The 19,282-nt window shown below is 37.3% G+C and overlaps 2 protein-coding genes across 4 annotated transcripts in view; one reads left to right on the forward strand and one right to left on the reverse strand.

Moving 5' to 3' along the window:
- Positions 1 to 9,242, forward strand: part of prr36a (proline rich 36a) — a 36,696-nt gene extending 27,454 nt beyond the window's left edge. The window contains exon 7 of one of the 2 annotated variants that reach the window (XM_081610052.1): positions 2,784 to 9,242. In XM_081610052.1, the coding sequence (XP_081466178.1) occupies positions 2,784 to 3,727 (944 nt within the window). In that variant the 3' untranslated portion in view covers positions 3,728 to 9,242. The remainder of the gene's footprint in view (positions 1 to 2,783) is intronic. The other variant, XM_081610054.1, reaches the window with a different exon arrangement.
- A 987-nt stretch (positions 9,243 to 10,229) lies between these two features.
- Positions 10,230 to 15,676, reverse strand: c1h19orf67 (chromosome 1 C19orf67 homolog). Of its 2 annotated transcripts, none has more exons than XM_008414267.3 (7): positions 14,837 to 15,676; positions 13,420 to 13,594; positions 13,195 to 13,339; positions 12,182 to 12,354; positions 11,831 to 12,073; positions 11,236 to 11,388; positions 10,230 to 10,548 (listed from the first exon to the last, which is right to left on the reverse strand). In XM_008414267.3, the coding sequence occupies exons 1-7, from the start codon at positions 14,976 to 14,978 to the stop codon at positions 10,425 to 10,427; spliced, it is 1,155 nt and encodes a 384-aa protein (XP_008412489.2). In that variant the 5' UTR covers positions 14,979 to 15,676; the 3' UTR covers positions 10,230 to 10,424. The 2 variants fall into 2 exon arrangements, with proteins under 2 accessions (XP_008412489.2, XP_008412498.2); XM_008414276.3 differs by having other exon boundaries at positions 12,182 to 12,282; positions 14,837 to 15,674.
- Between the last annotated feature and the right edge of the window lie 3,606 nt (positions 15,677 to 19,282).

The following is a 19,282-nucleotide window of genomic DNA, read 5'->3' on the forward strand; positions in this document are numbered from 1 at the left end:
CCATTGTTCACTAAAAACCACGTATGTTGGTCTTGCAAGGGAAAAATGCAGATATATTGCATCAGCCAGCTGACCAGCAGTGTGTAGTCACATTCACACTTAAGCCTTTTTATGCAGTATTAGAAATGCATTAAAATATTCAAATGAATTCAAATAAAAATGTAAACTTTACTTTCTAAAATGCTGTAACAGCATTCCTGTAGTTGATGCTCCATCATTTTTTGATGCGTCCAACGTGAAAAACTCATCTCCGAACATCAGTGCAGTGAAGCAAAAGGTGATTTTTACAGAATTTAAACCGACTAGGTTAAGTTAAACGTTTGGTTTGTCGTTTCCTACATGAAAACTCTCCACCTGTTGATGCCTGAATGGTTTTCTATGTAAAAAGCATTTCTACAATAAGTAAATTAAATATCCTCTGCTGAATAAAACGTCTTGAACAAATGCTGCTGCTGCTGCTGCACGTCGACTTGTATTCATGTTCATTTCCACAAGTTGTGACTTTCCTGTAAAACCTTGAAGATCAAAACTGTTGACCACATTGAAGACGCCACCGACCTGCGACCAGAAGAACGCGGCTGACGGTTCGCTCCACCGGACCGGGTCGCCTCAGGATCTACGTTACAGAACTCCAAAACTGTAATTTTTTCCCTCCCTTTGGGTCTGTTGCTGTTATGCCTCCTTGTTGGTTTGTTTTTTGTTTTGCTGCACTGAGCTTCTGCATGTCACCACTGCACAACGAGTTGCACCTCATGTTGATGGGATGATGTGTTCAGGGTCAGCCAAATAGCTCGGCTCTGGGGCTTTTGTGTGCAGAAATGAAATCCAGCTGTGAGCGTCTCCCAGCTGAAGCCAAGCTGTTTGTGCTTCCCTGTATGTCTGTCTGTGCATGGGGGAGCTTTTGCATGCATCCAAGGTGGACTAACTGAACTTTACACACGGGTGATTTGTTGTTGGGCTCGTTGAGAGCGTCTCTGTGGGTGTCCACGTCTCACCGGGCTGATTGCATATACAGGAAGTTTGGCTTCTTTTTTTGCACTAAATTCTTTCTTTTCTGGGTCTCATTTCTGAGAAAAGAAAATAGGTTTGCACTTTTTGCTCTCTGCACAAATTTCCCAACACTTGACCACCCCCAATCGCCTCACTCTGGCTCTCTGAGTAAATAATGAGCTTGTTCCGTCACTGCTGCACAAAAATACAGTTTTCTGTTTATATAAGTAAGGAAATAAAACTGTTTACCGCTGGTTGTTTTGGGGCTGTAGGCAAACGGAAAAACTCTTGAGCTTGGCTTCACAATCCTTTCACTTTTTCCTCCGGTATGAGGACCGACCTTCTTTATTTCACCCACTGCAAAAACACAAAATGTTACCAAGTATTTTTGTCTAGTTTCATCTGCAAATATACAAGTACACTTAAAGTAACTTTCCAGCAAGATATATAAGCTTGCTTTCTGTAAAAAAAAATGGTAATAATCTAATATAGGTTAAAAAAAAAAGTGAAAAAAAATCTACTAGTGGATCTAATACTTTTGTCTATTAAATAATTATCAACTTAAACATATTTATCTTGCTGAAAGTCGAGTTATTTTTGTCTTATTTTAAACATATTTGCACTGGAAACTTGACAAGAATTCTTGGTAACATTTTGTTTTTGCAGTGCATCTTTCTGCTGCTCCTCACACAGCTGTGGTCTGTCTCTATGCTGCTCAACAGATGTTTCTCTATAATTTATTTCAGCAATTTAGTTCAAAAAGTGAAACTCATCATGTTTACCACAGAGGATTACTCTGCCACCACCATGCTTCATAGTGGTGGTACACTGCAGAAACACAATCTATCCAACAATTTTTGTGTAGTTTCTAGTTTCAAATAGGTTGCATTTGAAATGAGACAAAAAATAACTTACAAGCAACTTCACAGCAAGACATACAAGCTTTTTAAGACTAAAAGTTCCTAGATTTTCACTTAAATTGGAAAAATATAAGTAAAAAATCCAGAAATGTTACATGCGTTTTGCGTCATTTCAATTGTACGAATGAGTTTTTGCAGTGTAAAGAACCATGAGTACAATGCAAAAGCACAATCCTACTAAGTATTTGTCTAGTTCCTAGACAAATGGTACACTTGAAATGAGACAAAACTCACTTATAAGTAACTTGCAAGCTTGTTTTTACGTAAATTCCTTAAGCTCCTACATCTTATTTTGAACTTTTGTCTTAATACTAACATATTTGCACTAGAAACTAGATCAAAATACTTGGTAAGGTTTTCAGTGTTTGCCTCTTCTTCCCTGCACTGCAAAAATACAAAATTTTACCAAGTATTTTGTCTAGTTTGTACTGCAAATGTTTTAATACAGTTGATTTAGAGCAAAAATGACTTCAAGGTAAGTTTTCAGCTTGTTTTGATCGTGAATATTTATTTTAAAAAATGACTAGTTTTCAGATTATGTAACTTATAAGATTTTTCTTATTTTAATTTAAATAATTGATGGTATAACTAGTATTTTTTTTAAACTTCAATAATAAAGCTCTCATATCTTGCTGAAAAACTTAACGTTTTTGTCTCAATTTAAGTACTAAAATAATTGTAATATCAACTAAAAATTCTTAAGATCCTTTTGTTTTTGCAGTGTATCGTTTTCTGAAATGGTGAATTTGAGAACCAACAATCATTTTGTTCCCTGTTATGAAACGGTTTGACTTTTTGAACTGGATTACTGATAAAAACACATTTTTTGGTTGTTGCGCTTCATCTGAGGCGTTTTCTGCTTCCTGTCACCAGCAGGCTTTGCGGCGATCCCACAGCCTCACCGCCGCGATCACTCGTCCTACCCCAGAACGTTCTGCGACCTCGTCAAACCCGTCATCAGCGCCGCCGCTTCGCCCAAGCTGACCTGCACCGACCTGCCGCCCCGGAGCCTCGGGCAGCAGGCGCTGAGCCCGCAGCTGCGCAGGCTGGAGCAGCACCAGAGGCAGCTGCTGGAGCTGCAGCAGCGCCGGGCGCAGCAGAGCCGGCCGCTGGAGGAGGCCGAGCAGGAGAGGAAGAGGAGGGTGGAGGAGGAGCAGAGGAAGAAGAAAGACGAGGCAGAAGAAGAAATAAAGAGGAATAAGGCAGATGAGAAGAGGAGGAAGGAGGAAGAGGAGGAGCTGCTGCAGCAGCAGAGGAGAGATCTGGAACTGCAGCTGCAGCATCAACAGCAGGAGCTGCAGCAGAGGCAGCAGATCATGCAGTGGCAGCAAGAGCTGCAGCAATCCAACAAATCCCAGACTGCACTGCTGTCCCCCTCGTCTGGACTCTGCACCATTTATGAAGCCTTGGAGAGCAGCGAAGACGAAGAAACGCCGGAGCAGAACCCGGATCCAGACCCGACCCAACCTGGACCGGATCCACACGAACAGATGTGTCCCAGCTGCGACTCTGACCGGCCGTCTCCGGAGCGACCGCCGCCCCTCGACCTGGACTGGGGGAAGAAGGTGGACATCGTCCAGCAGCTGATCAACCAGACGCTGCTGCTGAACGGGGACGGGTGCTCCTCCCTGCTGCTGCTGCCTGGAGGGGCGGGGGGCACCCTGAGCCCCCTGGAGAGCAGCCTCTGGCCCAGCCTGCTGCCCCCGCTCACCCCTCCGTCCGCCACCGTCACCTCCGTCAGCAGCTTCTCCCCCGAGGCCACCGGCAGCTCGCCGCAGGGCGAGTGGACGGTGGTGGAGCTGGAGACGCATCACTGAGGCTGTGACTGTTTTTACGTATTTATTAAACCTATTCAGGTGTCATGATGGTGTAATGTGAGATGGATAATCTGTGAAAATAACAACCAATCTGTGCCAGGAGGAGGGTCCTAGCGCTGTTAATCTACCTGATGTATGTGCTGCTAAATGTGCTAAAGAAACAACTTAACGTTCTAGGAAATTCATTCATCTACCAGTCTGAGCATTCATGACAGGATTTGTTGTGGTAAACCAACTGCAGCATAACAGAGAAAAGGGGGGAGAATATAAACGGCACGTACACATGCTTGATTGACAGCACTAACACCCTGCACATTGGGAGAAGGAAAAGCAGTTTTTTTTTTTATTTTTTACTTTTTGTCTCATACCATCACGACATAGTGAAAGTTTTAACAAATATGTAAAAAAAGAAACTTTATTTTTTAAATGAAAGTTGCATACTGCAGCTTTAAGGGGAAGTTGTGGAGACGCACTGCAAAAACCAAAATCTTACCCAGTATTTATGTCTAGTTCAGGCGTCTGCAGCGTTGGACCTTCAACAACGGCTCTTAATAAATCTCTTAAATTAACAAAGAACCAACTAATGGTTAAAAATATAAATTTGATCACAAATGTTGGTTTAAACGTCTGTTTTCATGTAGTAAATTATTTTTCAACATGACACTAAAAATACCAGTGATTGTTTTAGATGCATTATATTTTTAAGTTGCAAATCATGTTTTATTTTCTATAAATTTAACAATCCCACAGAATGAAACGTATCAATTTTCCTTTCTCTTTTTATTTTAAAACTAAAATGAAGTTTTTTTTAAATTACAAATTTGGATTGGATATTTGTATTTTTTCTTTTAAAATCATGTAATATTTGCGGCTCTTATTTATCCCAACTAAAGGTAGATTTGGCTCTTAAGGTTGTAAATGTTGCAGATTCCAGATCTAATTTCTGGGCAAATGCAGTTTGATGCTTCAAATAAAACAAAGATGAGTAACGTTATAGCAATATATAGTCAATAATTCTTGAATCTTTTATAAAAAGTACTAATTCTGCCAGCAGATGTTTTTCAGACTTTTTTTCTCACATTGTAGATTAGATAATCTGCTGGTGGAATTAAATAAATATTCAACAATTACTGGCTTAAAACAAGCTCCTAATTCTTGCTGAAGTTACTTGAAAGCTATATTTGTCTTATTGCAAGTTTAATGAGAGATTTGCACTAGAAATGAGATAAAACTGATTCAGATTTTGTGTTTTTGCAGTGAATAACAAGTGTTTGTTTTCTCTCAGTTTGGATTTGAAGGTTTTGATGGTGAAAAATGCTGCAAACATTTCCAAAATCTGGACACCAGACTCCACCTGAGAGCAAATCTGACTTTTATTCAGCACAAAATTACCCACAAGAGTAAAAAAAGAGTGTGAACATTTTTCTACTTGGCCTTTATTTCTTGTATAAGATAATTATGGTGACACTTAAAAAAAAATCTGTCCCTTTCTTAACCACCTTCTGCCTGTTGAGAGCTTCCAATCCAAACAGGTGTGTAGATTTATAAAGGCACTTAAAGGCATCGTAAAAACCACAACACCTGTCAAACAGCAGCGGCGTTCAGCTGCTGTCAGCTAATCCTGGATTAGGCCCACTGTGGATGGGATTGGGGTTTTCAATAAAGGCTCTTACACTGCAAAAACACAAAATATTACCATGTTCTCTGGTCTGCTTTAAATGCAAATATCTTGGGAAACTTGGAATAAGACTAAACTAACTCGCAAAAATATGGGAGTTTTAAGTCGATAATTCCTTAATATTGATGAAAAAGTACTAGATCCATTCATAGATTATTTCACTTAAACCAAGACATTTTCCCATGTTATAAGTGGAACTAGAACTTTTTCCATCAATATTAAAGGAATTATCTTGCTGAAGTTACTTGATAGTTTTGTTTCACGTGAGAAATTTGCATTAGAAATTGGACCAAAAATACTTGGTTACATTATTTTGTTTTTGCAGTGTAGGTGGTGATTCAACACTCAAGTCAAAACTGTTGGCAGGTTTCACGATATAAAAATCTATGAAGTTTGGGTTCATTTTTTTGAATTGAAAGCTTCACATTTGATGTGAACGGACCGAAACTCGGCTCTAGAAGTGATTCCTTCAGCTCCACAAACTGCCTCAGCTCGACGTGTCCAGCTTGTCGGGCTTCACGTTTCCCCACTGAAATCTGAGCGCACTTGAACGCATCGTGGCGCCAGTCGCTCGCCTTCGCACTGGATGCCTGGCACACATCGGGTCGTGAGGTCACAATAGCAAGGTGTGTTGCTCACCGACACCGGATACGACCGAGCCGAGCCGACCGGTTCGGTTCCTCATCAAATGAAAGGCGAGACTGTTGGGTTTGAATCCTTAGTTTACTGGTCTTCTAGCAGATTGCACTTAAACTCTTGAAGTAAAATAAAAATATATATATCAGATCAAATCAGGTGGGTATAAGGGACTTCCTGTTGATCACAGCCGACTGGTGAAGTTTATTTTTTAGATTAAAGAAAACGATGTTTGATCTCAATCTGCTTATTAGCTTTTTGATGAAACACTGGAGCGCGGCTCTGATAAGGCCTTAATCCTTCTGTTTTCAAATGTGTTACTGTTTAAATGCAATTTAAAGTTAATTTTGGAAAGGTGGTAGTTTTCATTGTGCTGCTCTGGTTTGAAAAAACTCTGGTGGATCAGACGACCTTAGCCTGACCTTTCAGAGCACTTCAAAAACACGTCTTACCAAAGTGCTTTTGTCTAGTTTCTTGTGAAGGGGTGTCAAAAGTGCGGTCCAGGGGCCGTTTGCGGCCCGTTGAGTAGTTGGGAGTGGTCCTGGATGCAGCCTAGAAATGGCTTTTGTCAGCAAAAGGAGCCGACACAGAGGGAGACTTTTTCTTTGAGATTTTTGATGATAAATTTACATCTTAAATATAAAGTTTTAGACACAAATCAAGTGTTTTCTCTCTTATTATTATCCATGTTGTTTTTGATGTAAGTAGGGTCACAGGTCTCCCAATGACTTTTTACTCAAAAACAGATTTAGTTTCATCAAATAATTAAACTAAATCCAGTTAAGTATTGTCAAAGACTATTCTCATGTTTGAAATAAACTAACACGACATCCTGACCAACAATTTAGGAAACTGTCCAACTTTGAGTCACTTTTAATGACTTTTCATATGTAAAATATGACATTAATCTTTCAGAGCAGGTAAAAAGGAAAAAATTTACAATAAAATTATTTCCTGGTTTTAACTGGAGGAAAAAAATACAAATTTGTGGCCCCCCAAGTATTTTCAACTTGGCAATTTTAGCACACGGTGCAAATTGACATACAGGTAACTTTTCAGCAACACAGGAGTTTGTTTTAAGCGGATAATTCCTTAATATTAATTTTATGAAAGTACTAGTTCCACTGGCAGATTATTTCAATTATAAGATATTTTTCCCGTGTTATAAGTTCAATAATCTAACGGTGGAGCTGCTACTTTTTCATCAACATTAAGGAATTATTGCCTTACAACAACTTGTATCTTGCTTAAATGTTACTTTTGTTAACTTGTAAGTCAGTTTAGTTTTGTATTAAAAGCACAATAAGATGTTTGCACAAGAAAGCAGACGAAAATACTTTGTTCTGTCAGAATATTTTGTGTTTTTGCAGTGATTGGGTCTCTTCCAGAAACGAAGCACAAACGGCTCGTCGTCGTTTAAAAGCTTGATGCACTCCTCATGTTCAGGAAAGAGTTTTCCAGATTTCTGTTTTTTATTTCTTCCTTTTTTACGGCTTTTGCTGTGAAGATGAGCCGAAACTTTCCGAGTCTTCTGATTGATGTTGAAACTGTGAAGAGCTGCATGGCCTGTGCAGCTGTTTGTCTCTCCATGTTGGACTGTCTTGTCAGTCTGTGCTCATGTTAAACCTGAAACTTAGAAATGCACTGATTTGACTTTTAACTGGATGAAAAACATTTCCAGCTTTCTTTCTTTTTTCGCCTCTGGGGATAAAATGTCACCAAAATGCTGGAGGATTTTTGATAGAAGTATTTTTAGACCTCACTGAAAAGTTGGGAAATATTAGATTATCTCTAATTTGTTGATGTGTTTAGGGAGCAAAAAAAGGTGGGAGATCTATATCCTGACCAGTTCAGGAAAAGTTGCCCAGTTTACATTAAATCTGATGCATCTCTAATATCAGACGTCCTGCGGCTCCTTTTCTCCTGTTGGTTTCTGTGTCAGCAGACACAGAAACATCAAATTTAGTAGCTTTCAAACATTTTCAGTTTTCTCCGTCTCATATCCGTCTAAGACGGGAGTCTGCAACCTACAGCGCTTCTAGACCTTCAGCGGCTCTTAAAAAACCTGGCTTACATTCATTTAAACAGTTTTTTTAATGTAATAAATTGATTTTCCACAATAAAATGACACTAAAATGTTGTGATATTGTTTTAGATCTATTGTTTCTATCAATAAGTTGGAAATCATGTTCAGTTTCCAGAAGTTTCTTTTCTGCAAATGTTTTCTTTTTCTTTATTTTAAGCTCTTAAAAACTGAAATAAAACCAGGATCTTTAAAACAAATTTCCTTAAATAGATGCTTACCAAACGTTTTAAGTTGTCTTATATTTATTCTTTTTTTTTAAACGGGTCATGTAACTTATGCGTTTCTAATAAATCTTATTTAGCAGGATTGTAACGGTTGCCTGGTTTAGTTTTTAGTGAAAATTTCTCTGCACATTTGAAATAAGACAAAAGTAACTTTTCAACAAGATTCAGCAGCTTGTTTTAAGTCAATAATGATTGAATATTGATTAAAAAGTATTAGTAGCACTAAAAGATTATTTCACTTATTAAAATTTAAACATCTTGCATAAGGAAATGTATCCACCTTATTTTTTGCGAATGTTTTATTTTAAAATCTGAACACAGAAATAAAACGGGGAAGTTTTAAATGTTCATTTATGAAAAACTTTTAGTTTTTTGAAGGTTTTGTTGCATTTGCGGCTCTTAATTTTGTAAAGGTTGCAGACTCCTGATCCGAGACGCTCAACCAGGTTTATGTAGCGTTTGTAGTTGTGCTGTTTAAAGACTGATCACTGTATTGAGCAGAGTCTACTTTACTTTTCTACGTCAGAGTTTTAGAAGTATAGCAGCAGAGTTCTATATAGATTTTACTGAGTAGCTACTAAAATGATTTATAGGTGTTTATACTTAAATTGCCTTCCCTTGTCCATGTAGAAGCCCGAAAAGGACTGCAGTCGTTTCTCAGGATCAGAGTTATTTTCTTCACTCAGATGTTAATTTATGAAAACATCAAATCTGGCCTGTTTGTTTTTAAAACCAACCTGTTGAAGCGAAGCAAACGGGACAATTTCCTCCAAAACGATGGCAGCTCGTTTAAATTGTGATATTTTCTGTTTTGTTTTTGAGAAAATTTGTGATTGTAATCATTTCAATGCAATGTTTCATGTAAATAAAATACTTTTTTTTTTTATATAACATGCCTGGATTTATTTGCACCAAACAGCAACTCTTAAAAACAATCTACAGAGAAAAGTTATACAAATCCATAAAGAACAGGTTTAGCAGCAAACATGTGCAGTAAAAAAACATTTGTAAAAAGAAATTTACATTCTCTCAACATTGGTGCTGCTTTTTTAAACTTTTCCAGGTTAGAAAAATTACAAAACAACCTAAACGGATGTCGGCATCATGCTGAGGGTTCCGATGGCACAACATGGAGGAAAAAACGAAGAGGACGACTTAGAAACTCTTCAACCTTCATTCTCATCCGCAGCTAAATGATCGACGCCGAGTGTTTCGGCAGAACAAAGATCCTAAAAACATTAAAACCGGTTTGGTAAGGATTTAATCTAAGCTTCATAAACGCTTCAGGCCTCAACGTCATAAAACATTTCTGAAACACACAACAAAAACACAATCTTACCAAGTATTTTTTCGTCTAGTCTCTAATATAAGTACCTTTGAGATATGAGAAAACTAACTCAAAGTAACTTTTCAGCAAGATAGTAGCGTTTTGTAAGTCAATCAATCAATATTGAATATAAGAAAGTACTAGTTTCACTGGTAGGTTATTTTACTCATAAAAATGTTATAAGTGAAATAATCTGGAATTTTTTCGTCAATATTAAGGAATTGTTGACAAACGCTTATCGCTTGCTTAAAAGTTGCTTGTAAGTTAGTTTTGTCTTATTTCAAGTGAACTAAGACATTTTCACTAGAAATACTTTGTGTTTTTGCAGTGAAATTATTAAAACCTGAGCCCTCTCCAGGAAACCAAACAATTTGAATGAATAACGTCATTTCTAAAGACGAGAACAGGTCAAAAATGAAGCCGGGGCCAATTTTAACAGCTACAAAAACAATATAAATCTATATTTTACATATAGATATAACATTTCCACCAAATATTGGTTAGTTTTTAAAAATCCTTTAAGATGTATGTTCAATCAAGGGAAAGGAAAATCCTTTCAAATCTTTTATTTCCAAGCCCAAAATGATCCTGCTATTCAGATGAAACTTCTGATCAGAACCGTACGTATCAGTTTAGCCTGATGGCTTGATGGCCTGATGGCTGCCGTGCATTAACTAACGTGTGTGTGTGTGTGTGTGTGTGTGTGTGTGTGTGTGTGTGTGTGCGCTCCTCCTGCAGGCCTGAGCTCAGTCAGCGTGGCACGTCAGCAGCAGCTGCTGCAGATAGTCTGTGGCCGTGCAGCAGGACGGCTCGTTGCGGCCCAGGAACAGCAGCCTGCGATAGCTGGCCTCGGGGACTTCGCACAAGATCCTGGAACGAAACCACAGTGAGGCGTCACGAAATACAGACATACTGGGTTCACACACTTTTCCCTCAGTAAAAATCTAGGATTTTTCAGGCATTTTCAAGGTAAGTTTTCAAATGTTTTAAGCGCATTGGAGATAAAAACAATACAAGAATGCTAAAAGAAACTGTTTCAATTCCCTACGCAGTTTCAATAACGTTGTTAAACATATACAATATAAGAAACTTTTGTCTCAATCACAGATTAGTAAGTAATTGAGGTCATTAGAAATGGTAAATATTCATTACATTGGAACAATCCAAATAAATTGTGTTAAGGCAAAAGTACCTTAAAGCTCAAATCAAATGCTTAAACAAGATATACAAAATATAATTTACATCATTTTAACTAACCTGAATCAATAAAAGCTTAACGTGATTTAACTTTAGACAGTGAGAAAAAATGCACCCGGTTCAACCGTAAATAATATTTTCCAAATTCAAGCTTTTAATCAGATGGTATTATTGCCCTTTTTTACAAAAATGTCATGCATTTACAAGGATTTCATACAGAAATCAAGTACTTTACAAACCTTGAAATTCAAGCATTCCCACGATTTCAATGAACCCTGGCTTAATAATTGTGGTTTCTTAAAAAAAATTCTCAAAGTGAGCATGAAGAAAAATGATCATACTGATGGATTTCAGCTTTACCAGTCGTATATATCGTCTGTAGTCCGTTCTGGTTTCACCTGCACCCACTGACCGATGGACCACATCCTCACCACGTTATCGCTGGAGGCATCTTCGCTCTCTGAGTCTGGGTCAGCATGTGTGTTGGGGATGTCCTCATAACACAGAAAGTAGCTGAAAGAGGCAGTTTGAACAGCTCACATAGTAAAGGCCACCTATTATACTTTCTTGAACAGGTTAGGATTGGTTTATGGGCTTAAAAAAAAACATGCTCGTTACATTTTTGGCATAAAATCGTGTTTTGATCTCCTTTCACAATGAGCTGTTTTAGATCCTCTTGTCTCTTTAAATTCAAAGAAACTGCTGCTGGCCACGCCCCTTAGGCTGGAGTTCCGCTTGGGTTGCCAGGTAACCTGCTGGGCTCTGCTGGGGTTGCTAGGTAACGGCGGAGGGCCAATGGAATGTGACTTAACAATAAAGTGGTATTTGAAACGGCTCTTTTTTTTTTTTAGAAGCAGTTGAGATACAAATGGAAGAATAAAAACGAGCAAGAAGTGAATTTTGCATAAAAAGTCTCCTTTAAGTGACAAACATCAAATAAACTTTCCAGACTCACTAGTCAGTCTGGATCTCTTCTTCTCCTCCTTGTCCTTCTTCTTCCTCTTCTTCTTCTTCTTCTTCCTCCTCCTCGCTGCCCTCTGCTCTCCGGTGATCCTCTTGGAGTCTCTGCACATTCCAGCGCATGCGTTTGTAGACTCCGGTGTCGACGCGGGACAGATACGGTGTCGGCTTGCAGTAACGGAAGGTGGTCACCTTCATCTGGCCCAGCTGAACCTGGCCAACGCAGAAGTGAGATATGCTGGAGGTGGGCGGGGGACGGGGGTGGGGGGGCAGACAAAGGAGCACGAAGGGTTAAATGGCGTGAGACGGTCCCAGACATAGAAAATCTAGCAGATCTCAGCTCTACCTGTTGGGTTCGGCCTCATCCAAACAGATGAGATCATGGCTGGCGTAGGTCAGCAGCAGCTGCTCCAACCTGTCACACAGCTGCTGGGAGAAGCTCAACAGCTGCAAGCAGAAAGAGCGGCGCTGCAACGTCAACGCCTTTCCCTCTGAAACCACTGATTTTAATCCACAGAGCTGCAAGTTTATTCAATTATAATAAGTCAATATAATTCATTACAAATAATCATTACAATAATTACTACTGCAATAATTATTACTAATAATAATGTTATTAGCAAGTATTATTAATTACAATTAGTAATTGTAATAAATTATTAATTATAGCCAATAATTTTATTGTAAATTAAATTATAATATAGTAATACCTATTATAATAATATAATAATTATACTAATTAATTTTATTTATTATTTATTAAATCAATTAAATTTTTTCTAGCTTAATTGATCAATTTGACTAAATTGAAGTTTCTTATTTAAAAAAAATTATTTTAGACACTTTAATTGGAAGACATTTATTTAATATTTGCTAATACAGACGGAGCCGGCCCAACACATATCTGAGTTAAGTGCCTGCTTAGGATTCACTGGGAATGTTTTTTTTTGTTTGTTTTTTGGGGGGGTTTGGTGAAAACATTAGATGATACAAACTAAATGGTATTAAAACAATTTCTATATTATTTTTGTAGTTGGTACACATATAATACATGATGAAGCATCTGGTGCTGATCTGGTGATATGGGGGGCCCCAAATGAAAGTCTACTTAGGGTTCCAAAAAGCCTTGTGCCGGCTCTGCACATAGGAGACTAGAAAACAGCTCTAAATTTGGATTTTTAATGGAAAAGACCAACACAAAGTAGCATATAACTTATTCACAAAATAGCTAAAGCTCAATCAGGCTGGATGGAAGGTGGACGCAGTTCATAGAGAAAAAATAACCAAATAAACTGAAATTATTAGGCTGTTCTCAATAGCAACACAATGTAAGATTTGGATTTTCCAGGAAACATTTACCTTTGAACAAAATTCAGCTGGCTTATGGGAGCACAGTGACGCTGTGCTCCGACCTGTGGACTCCAGGTGGTTAAAATATGGCTGACAGGTGTAGAGCAGGCTAGAAACTGCAGCAGCAAGAGCCTCTCTGTCTAGATGGCTATTCCTGCCAGAACAAAAACCCAGTGAAGTGAGAAAACTAGACAAATTAAATCAGTTTATCATCATCATCACCCCGACACTTACCCACTAACTAGGCTGTCCTGCAAGTTGTCCACTCTGCTCAAAAAGAACTGGAGTTGCAGCTGGATTGAATGCAAGTTCCCCGTCACCCCGCTGACCTCTGGGCAGCTGCAGGACACAGACCTGCCACAAGATGGCGCCAGAGCAACGTCAGCCAACAGCGCCAGCGGCTCGTCCTCTACATGGAAACAGAATATTTATGACCTTTATTTACGTTTTGGAAACTAAAGGTCATAGTTATAGTCATATAGTCATAGTAAACTATGTTTAGTTTTGGAAAACTAAACATAGTTTAGAAACAGTCAGAAACAGTGTAGTTTCTGATGTGATTCTACCTCCTTTTATTTGCCAGCTGTTACAAAACAGAAGAGAACCAAATAAATACTGTATACAAAATGAAAAATACATTCTTATTTATGGCATTAATAGTTTGGATTAAAAAAAATGTAAATAACATTTTCAGATGTGTGATTCATTGTCTTTAAACTCCTTTTTATCAGCTTTATTGTGATAAATAAAACCAATAATGGATATCAATTGTTCAATGATCTGGTTCATATCACTGGTTCCTTCTGTTACTCCGTTTCCTGGTCCTTGCTCCATTTTCCCTGTCTTCCAGCAGTCATTTCTCTGTAAGTTTACTCTTGTTACTTGGGTCCTTCATTCAAACATAACAACACAAGCCTTCAGCCTTCTGTTGTAGTTGTAGCTGTTCTCATGTTCATAAGGTAAAAGGTCTGACCATGAGAACAATGGGTGAAAGGTGCTGGTGCTGTGCCTTTACCTTTAGCTGAGTAACTTTATTTTAAAGTGTAGCTACTTGAGTAAAATTTCTGTATACTCTACCCATTGTGAGTAATGTCACTGAAGAAAAAAAACAATAGTTTTAACCAAAATAATTGCAGTTTTTGTAAAAGTTTTCTATTATAAAAAAATGTATCTGAAATGTTTTTTTCTTTTGCCTGATTTTGTAATTATGTTACATAAATTATTTTCATTTTGGTCTTTTAAAATACCAAAACTTCCACACAAGTGTATACTTTGATTCATTTGATGCCCTTTTAAAACATTAAATGATTTATGCTTTGATCGTGTACCTGAGTAGCTTTTTAATCAAATTCTTTTTTACTCTGACTTCAGTAATTTCTCGGGTGTTTACTTTTTTACTTTTACTTGAGTAAAAATATGCTGAAGTAATGCTACAGACGAGTACAACTTTGGGGGGGCTACTCTACCCAACTCTCGTTATCATTATTATGCCTTATTATGTTTTTCTGAAGTGTGCTGACTGTACAGTTACCAATATCTTTAACAGTTATTATTAACACAGAAACAACTGGACAGTTATTTTAACGTATTTCACCTTAAATGACAGCTGCATTAACAACAACATGTGGCTCTACAGGTGATGTGAGCAAACCTCGGAGCTCAGGGTTTTGATGTCCCTCCGTGAACTCCGGCGCTTCTCCGCCCCCGTCTTCCCGTAGCAAGTCTTTAAATGCATCCAGGGACGGAGACGAGATGTCCGTCAGAACCACCAGATCGTCTTCGCTATCTATCATATTGTCTGTCGGGTGTTAGCAAAAAGCTTTGTCGAAAATTAAACCTCTGTGACTTCGTGCTAATTAAGGATAGCAAGCTCGTTAGCTAGCTTGCTAACAACAAAAACGAAAAGAAAACCAAAAGCAACACAAACAATGCCACAAATGTATACTAGGTGGATTAATTTGTAAAACTATTTAAGAAATATTTTATACCACTATTACACGTGTAGTAAGTGTCTATTCACAAAGTAAACTGTTGGTTCCAAGATCGTCAAATGACGTTACGTGCGTTGCTAGCTTCTTCCTCCTTTTCGTCGGGTCGAAGGTCAAAGGTGACGGCACTTCAAAGTTTTTAATCATATTTATTTTAAATAGTTATTTGATATTCACAATTATTTGTCTTAGTTTAATTTTCATATTCAGTAGAATATAGTTTAATACGGCATAGCTAATTGCTTGGAAATTACAAATGTCAATTCTTCAATGACGGTTCTAGATCAAAATTTACCGAGAGTCTAGGAAAGGGCCAGAGATATTTTTTTGTTTATTTTTTTCATGCAAGCGTAGTACAAATGAATAAGACAAAAAAAAAAAGAAATAATAATAATGGCTGAAGTTAAAAGTGCAACACCTTAATTTTAATTCATTATTGGGAGGGCTGAGTGTGTGTGTGTTCATACCAATCAAACGCGACCGCAATCAGACTTCTTTGTGAACGGTTTATGACCCCGACGCAAACCCACTCACACAGATAAAGAATGTAGATATCACACAGAATGGACTGAACTTTTCCAATCATTTTTGACCACTCAAAGCACTTTACACTAGAGTCACACTCACACACCGATATGCAATTTGGTGTTAAGAACCTTGCCCAAGGGCACATCGACACGGGGCAGGAGGAAGCTGGAATCGAACCTACAACCTTCCGATCACAAGACGACCGCTCTACCCACACAGCTCGTTCTCACTGTTTACAGAAGTAATAATGGAAGCCCTGCTGCCGTCTATGGATCGATTTTAAAGTTGATCAGCAATGGGGGTTGTCATAAGATCACGACAAGATAAAGTAGGCAAGGAAAAAAAAACAAATGTCCAAAGCGTCATCTTCTGGCGCAGAATGCATGTCTCACATCAATGACATAAAAGTCGGATAAAATGCATCAAGGCCATTCTGACTGTGGACGCTTTGAAAACAATCAGATACATATCAAATTTAGTACCACGTTTGGAAGTGGCACAAATCACATTTTTTGGAGGGAGGTGTGAAAACATTGGAATATATTTCTGTGGTATAATAAACATTCACTAAAACACTACAAAGGTTTTGTGAAAAGTTAATATTTATAAATGTATAAATATTTTTTAAATTAATTCTGCATAATGAAATCCTGGTAACCCCTATGCTCACTTATTGAAGCATTTTTCCTCTGTGTTTCCATGCTCTTTTCAGAACATCGGTCTTTCCTTGCAGAAGTGGCTTATTTGCTGCCATTTGTATGACACAGCAGTTGTAGCTGTCACTGAACGCACCTTGCAGTTCTTGGATATGTAATAAATATTTGTTTTAAGCTGTGATGTTTCTGGTGATCTTTATATGTGAGCATGTTTTTGATGCAAAGTCATGGTGTTTTGCTCAATTTCAGGGAGTGATTGTCATATTTTGGCTGGATTTGTCCGTACATGAATTGTTTTGCTTGTACACAAAAAGGCTTGGTTTTGGTCTCATCTGATCAGACAATCTTTTCCCACATGTTTGTTGTGTCTACTACATGTTTTCTGCAAGAAAGAAAGAATAACTGGAAACCATTCATCCTGTATGACGTGGTGACCTTAAGTGAAAAGGATACAAATCTAAATAAGATACACTTAAGTACACTAATATGACAAAATGTGAAAAGATTAATGTGATGGGAATACTTTAGTTTACTACTGTGTTCATATTCTTCCTTGCTCCACTGGTGACAAAAATGTTAAATTTGACTATGATTGTTTATCAAAATGTAACACAAGTTATTGTGTGGGAGGGAAAAAGGACCCAACTAAAATGTAAAACAGCAGAAGATCCGCCTGAACAAGAAAGTTTGGCCTTTCCATAGTTTAAAAATAACAGTCAGAGCACAATACAGAGGAACTACATGCAAATTACCAGAGATAGAGAAATGTCACATGCTGTGTTGTCATATTTTTTTTCTTGCAATCAAATCATTTCATGCAGGCTTTGGTTAACTGTTGAACACTTGTATTTTGAAATGTTTTGATAAGCTGAAATATGATTATAGAAAACAATCACTACAATATTAGTTCCAAGCTTAAGAAGTTCAAACTTTCAATGATACAGTTAGGATTTCTGCACTATTTTGCTGGCACTTTCTAATATTGAAAATGTTCTCACCTTTTTCTTTTTAGGACTCATTTTTAATTGGAAAATAACACCTTTTAGATTTTTATAATACACCTTCAATTGTTTTTATTCGACTTCTTTGTGGAATAAGCGGTAAAAACACTTTTTCAGGGCACAACTGACAGATAACTTATTTTGTTTACATTTCTTGTGCCGCTCACGTGTCTGTGCCGCCATGAGCAGTGAGCCACATTACGTATATAAAACATGAGCACTGCTCTGTGAACCACGCCAACAGCAATCTGAGGCAGATTTTTTTTTGACATCACAACTCCCTCTTTGTATGTGTTTTAATACTTTTTTTTCTTTTGTGTTTCACATTTCATAATGATGTAAAATAAAAGTGTAATAAATGAATCTGCTGTCTGTAAAACCAAGCTAAGCCGTATGCATTTGATTTCCATTTGGTAACACGGTTCTCATGACGTTTACAGGACGTGTTTTTACAGCAGAGTGTCATGTTACTCCGTTTCTGCTTCCTGCTTCCCTCCTGCTCAATTTTCATTTTGCAAATCTGTTATTCAAATAAGCTTCACTTCATCCATTTCAAACTGCTGGCACTTCCTTTATCTGCCTCCTGCACTCTGACTTCAGTGGTGTCAATTTAATCTGTCACCTCAGTTGTCTTTTTTCAATTTGACAGTCTTACATTGACAAAAATCTATATTCAGCTGAGCTTTATAAGTTTCCCCCATTGTTCCTTTGCACTACAATTTGATCAGTTTTTAATGTGAGATTTATTTGAAATAATTTATTTGGGGAAGTCATGCAACTGGAAGAAGTAAAATAATGAGAAGCAACACCAAGCATATAAATTAGCACAAAAACAAACAAATTTATAAAAAACTGCTGAACCTGGAAAATAATTGTAATAATTTTAGAATATTTACAGCCTTTACTCGGATTGTAAACAACTGCACAGTGAGTCTAAACGATTTCAGCAAACTTTAAATAAGCCAAGCCTGCTGTGGCTGGTTTGGCCTTTTACTGGTATTTCAAATGTTTTCCAAGAAACTTATCAGCAAAATCAACAGCAGTATCAGATTATTCAACATGCCTGTCCTAAAATAAGAAATGCTGAAAATGTTGCAATCAGGCTTTCTTGTCATTTAATTTGGTTTGGAACAGGAAATAAAGTTTTATCAGCAACTGAAACACAGACTGTAGTTGGGTTTTTATCTTAGTTGTAATATTTTGTTTATGCTTCAGTCCATTACTTTTCAACATTGACCTAAATTCTATCGTATAATGTATATTTACATCACCTAAATTTATTTAAATTTCAGCAGCTGCAATTTATCCTTCCTCAGTTCCTGTTTTGCTATTTCAGTTGTTGAGTCAGTTCTCAATTTTATTCCAACAAACCTTGTGAGATATTGTTTATTTAAAATATTATGAATAATAAATGTTTGAAATAATTGCATGGATTAAAATAAATATAAATCATAAGAGAGACATTTTTTCACTTTTTTACTATTATAAGAGAGACATTTTTTCACTTTTTTACTATTTTTGCGCTCCACTACTAACATTTTGCTGTTTCTGGTTTGCTCTGTATCCCCAGAACCAGAACCAAGCATTTTGAAGCAGAATTTAGCTTCAATGTACCACAAATCTTGAATAGACTTCCAGAAAACTCCAACACAGCTGAATTCCTTTAAACCAAGGCTAAAAACACACTAATTTACAGTTGTTTCTGAATCTTAATCAATTGTACATGTATCAATATGTTTTATGTATATGATTTTAATTTGGTTTTACTTTGAATTTAATTTCTTTTTCTTTTTTAAGGTGAATGTATGTTATTTTTATGACTTTTTACTTCTTTGCTGTAAAGCACTTTGAACTGCCTTGCAGCTGAAATGTGCTATACAAATAAAATTGACTTGACAGCAGTTTTCAGATCTTGCCAAAGATT

This window comes from Poecilia reticulata, chromosome 1 (genome assembly GCF_904066995.2).
Source record: "Poecilia reticulata chromosome 1, P_reticulata-male-v2, whole genome shotgun sequence".
Lineage (NCBI taxonomy): Eukaryota > Metazoa > Chordata > Actinopteri > Cyprinodontiformes > Poeciliidae > Poecilia > Poecilia reticulata.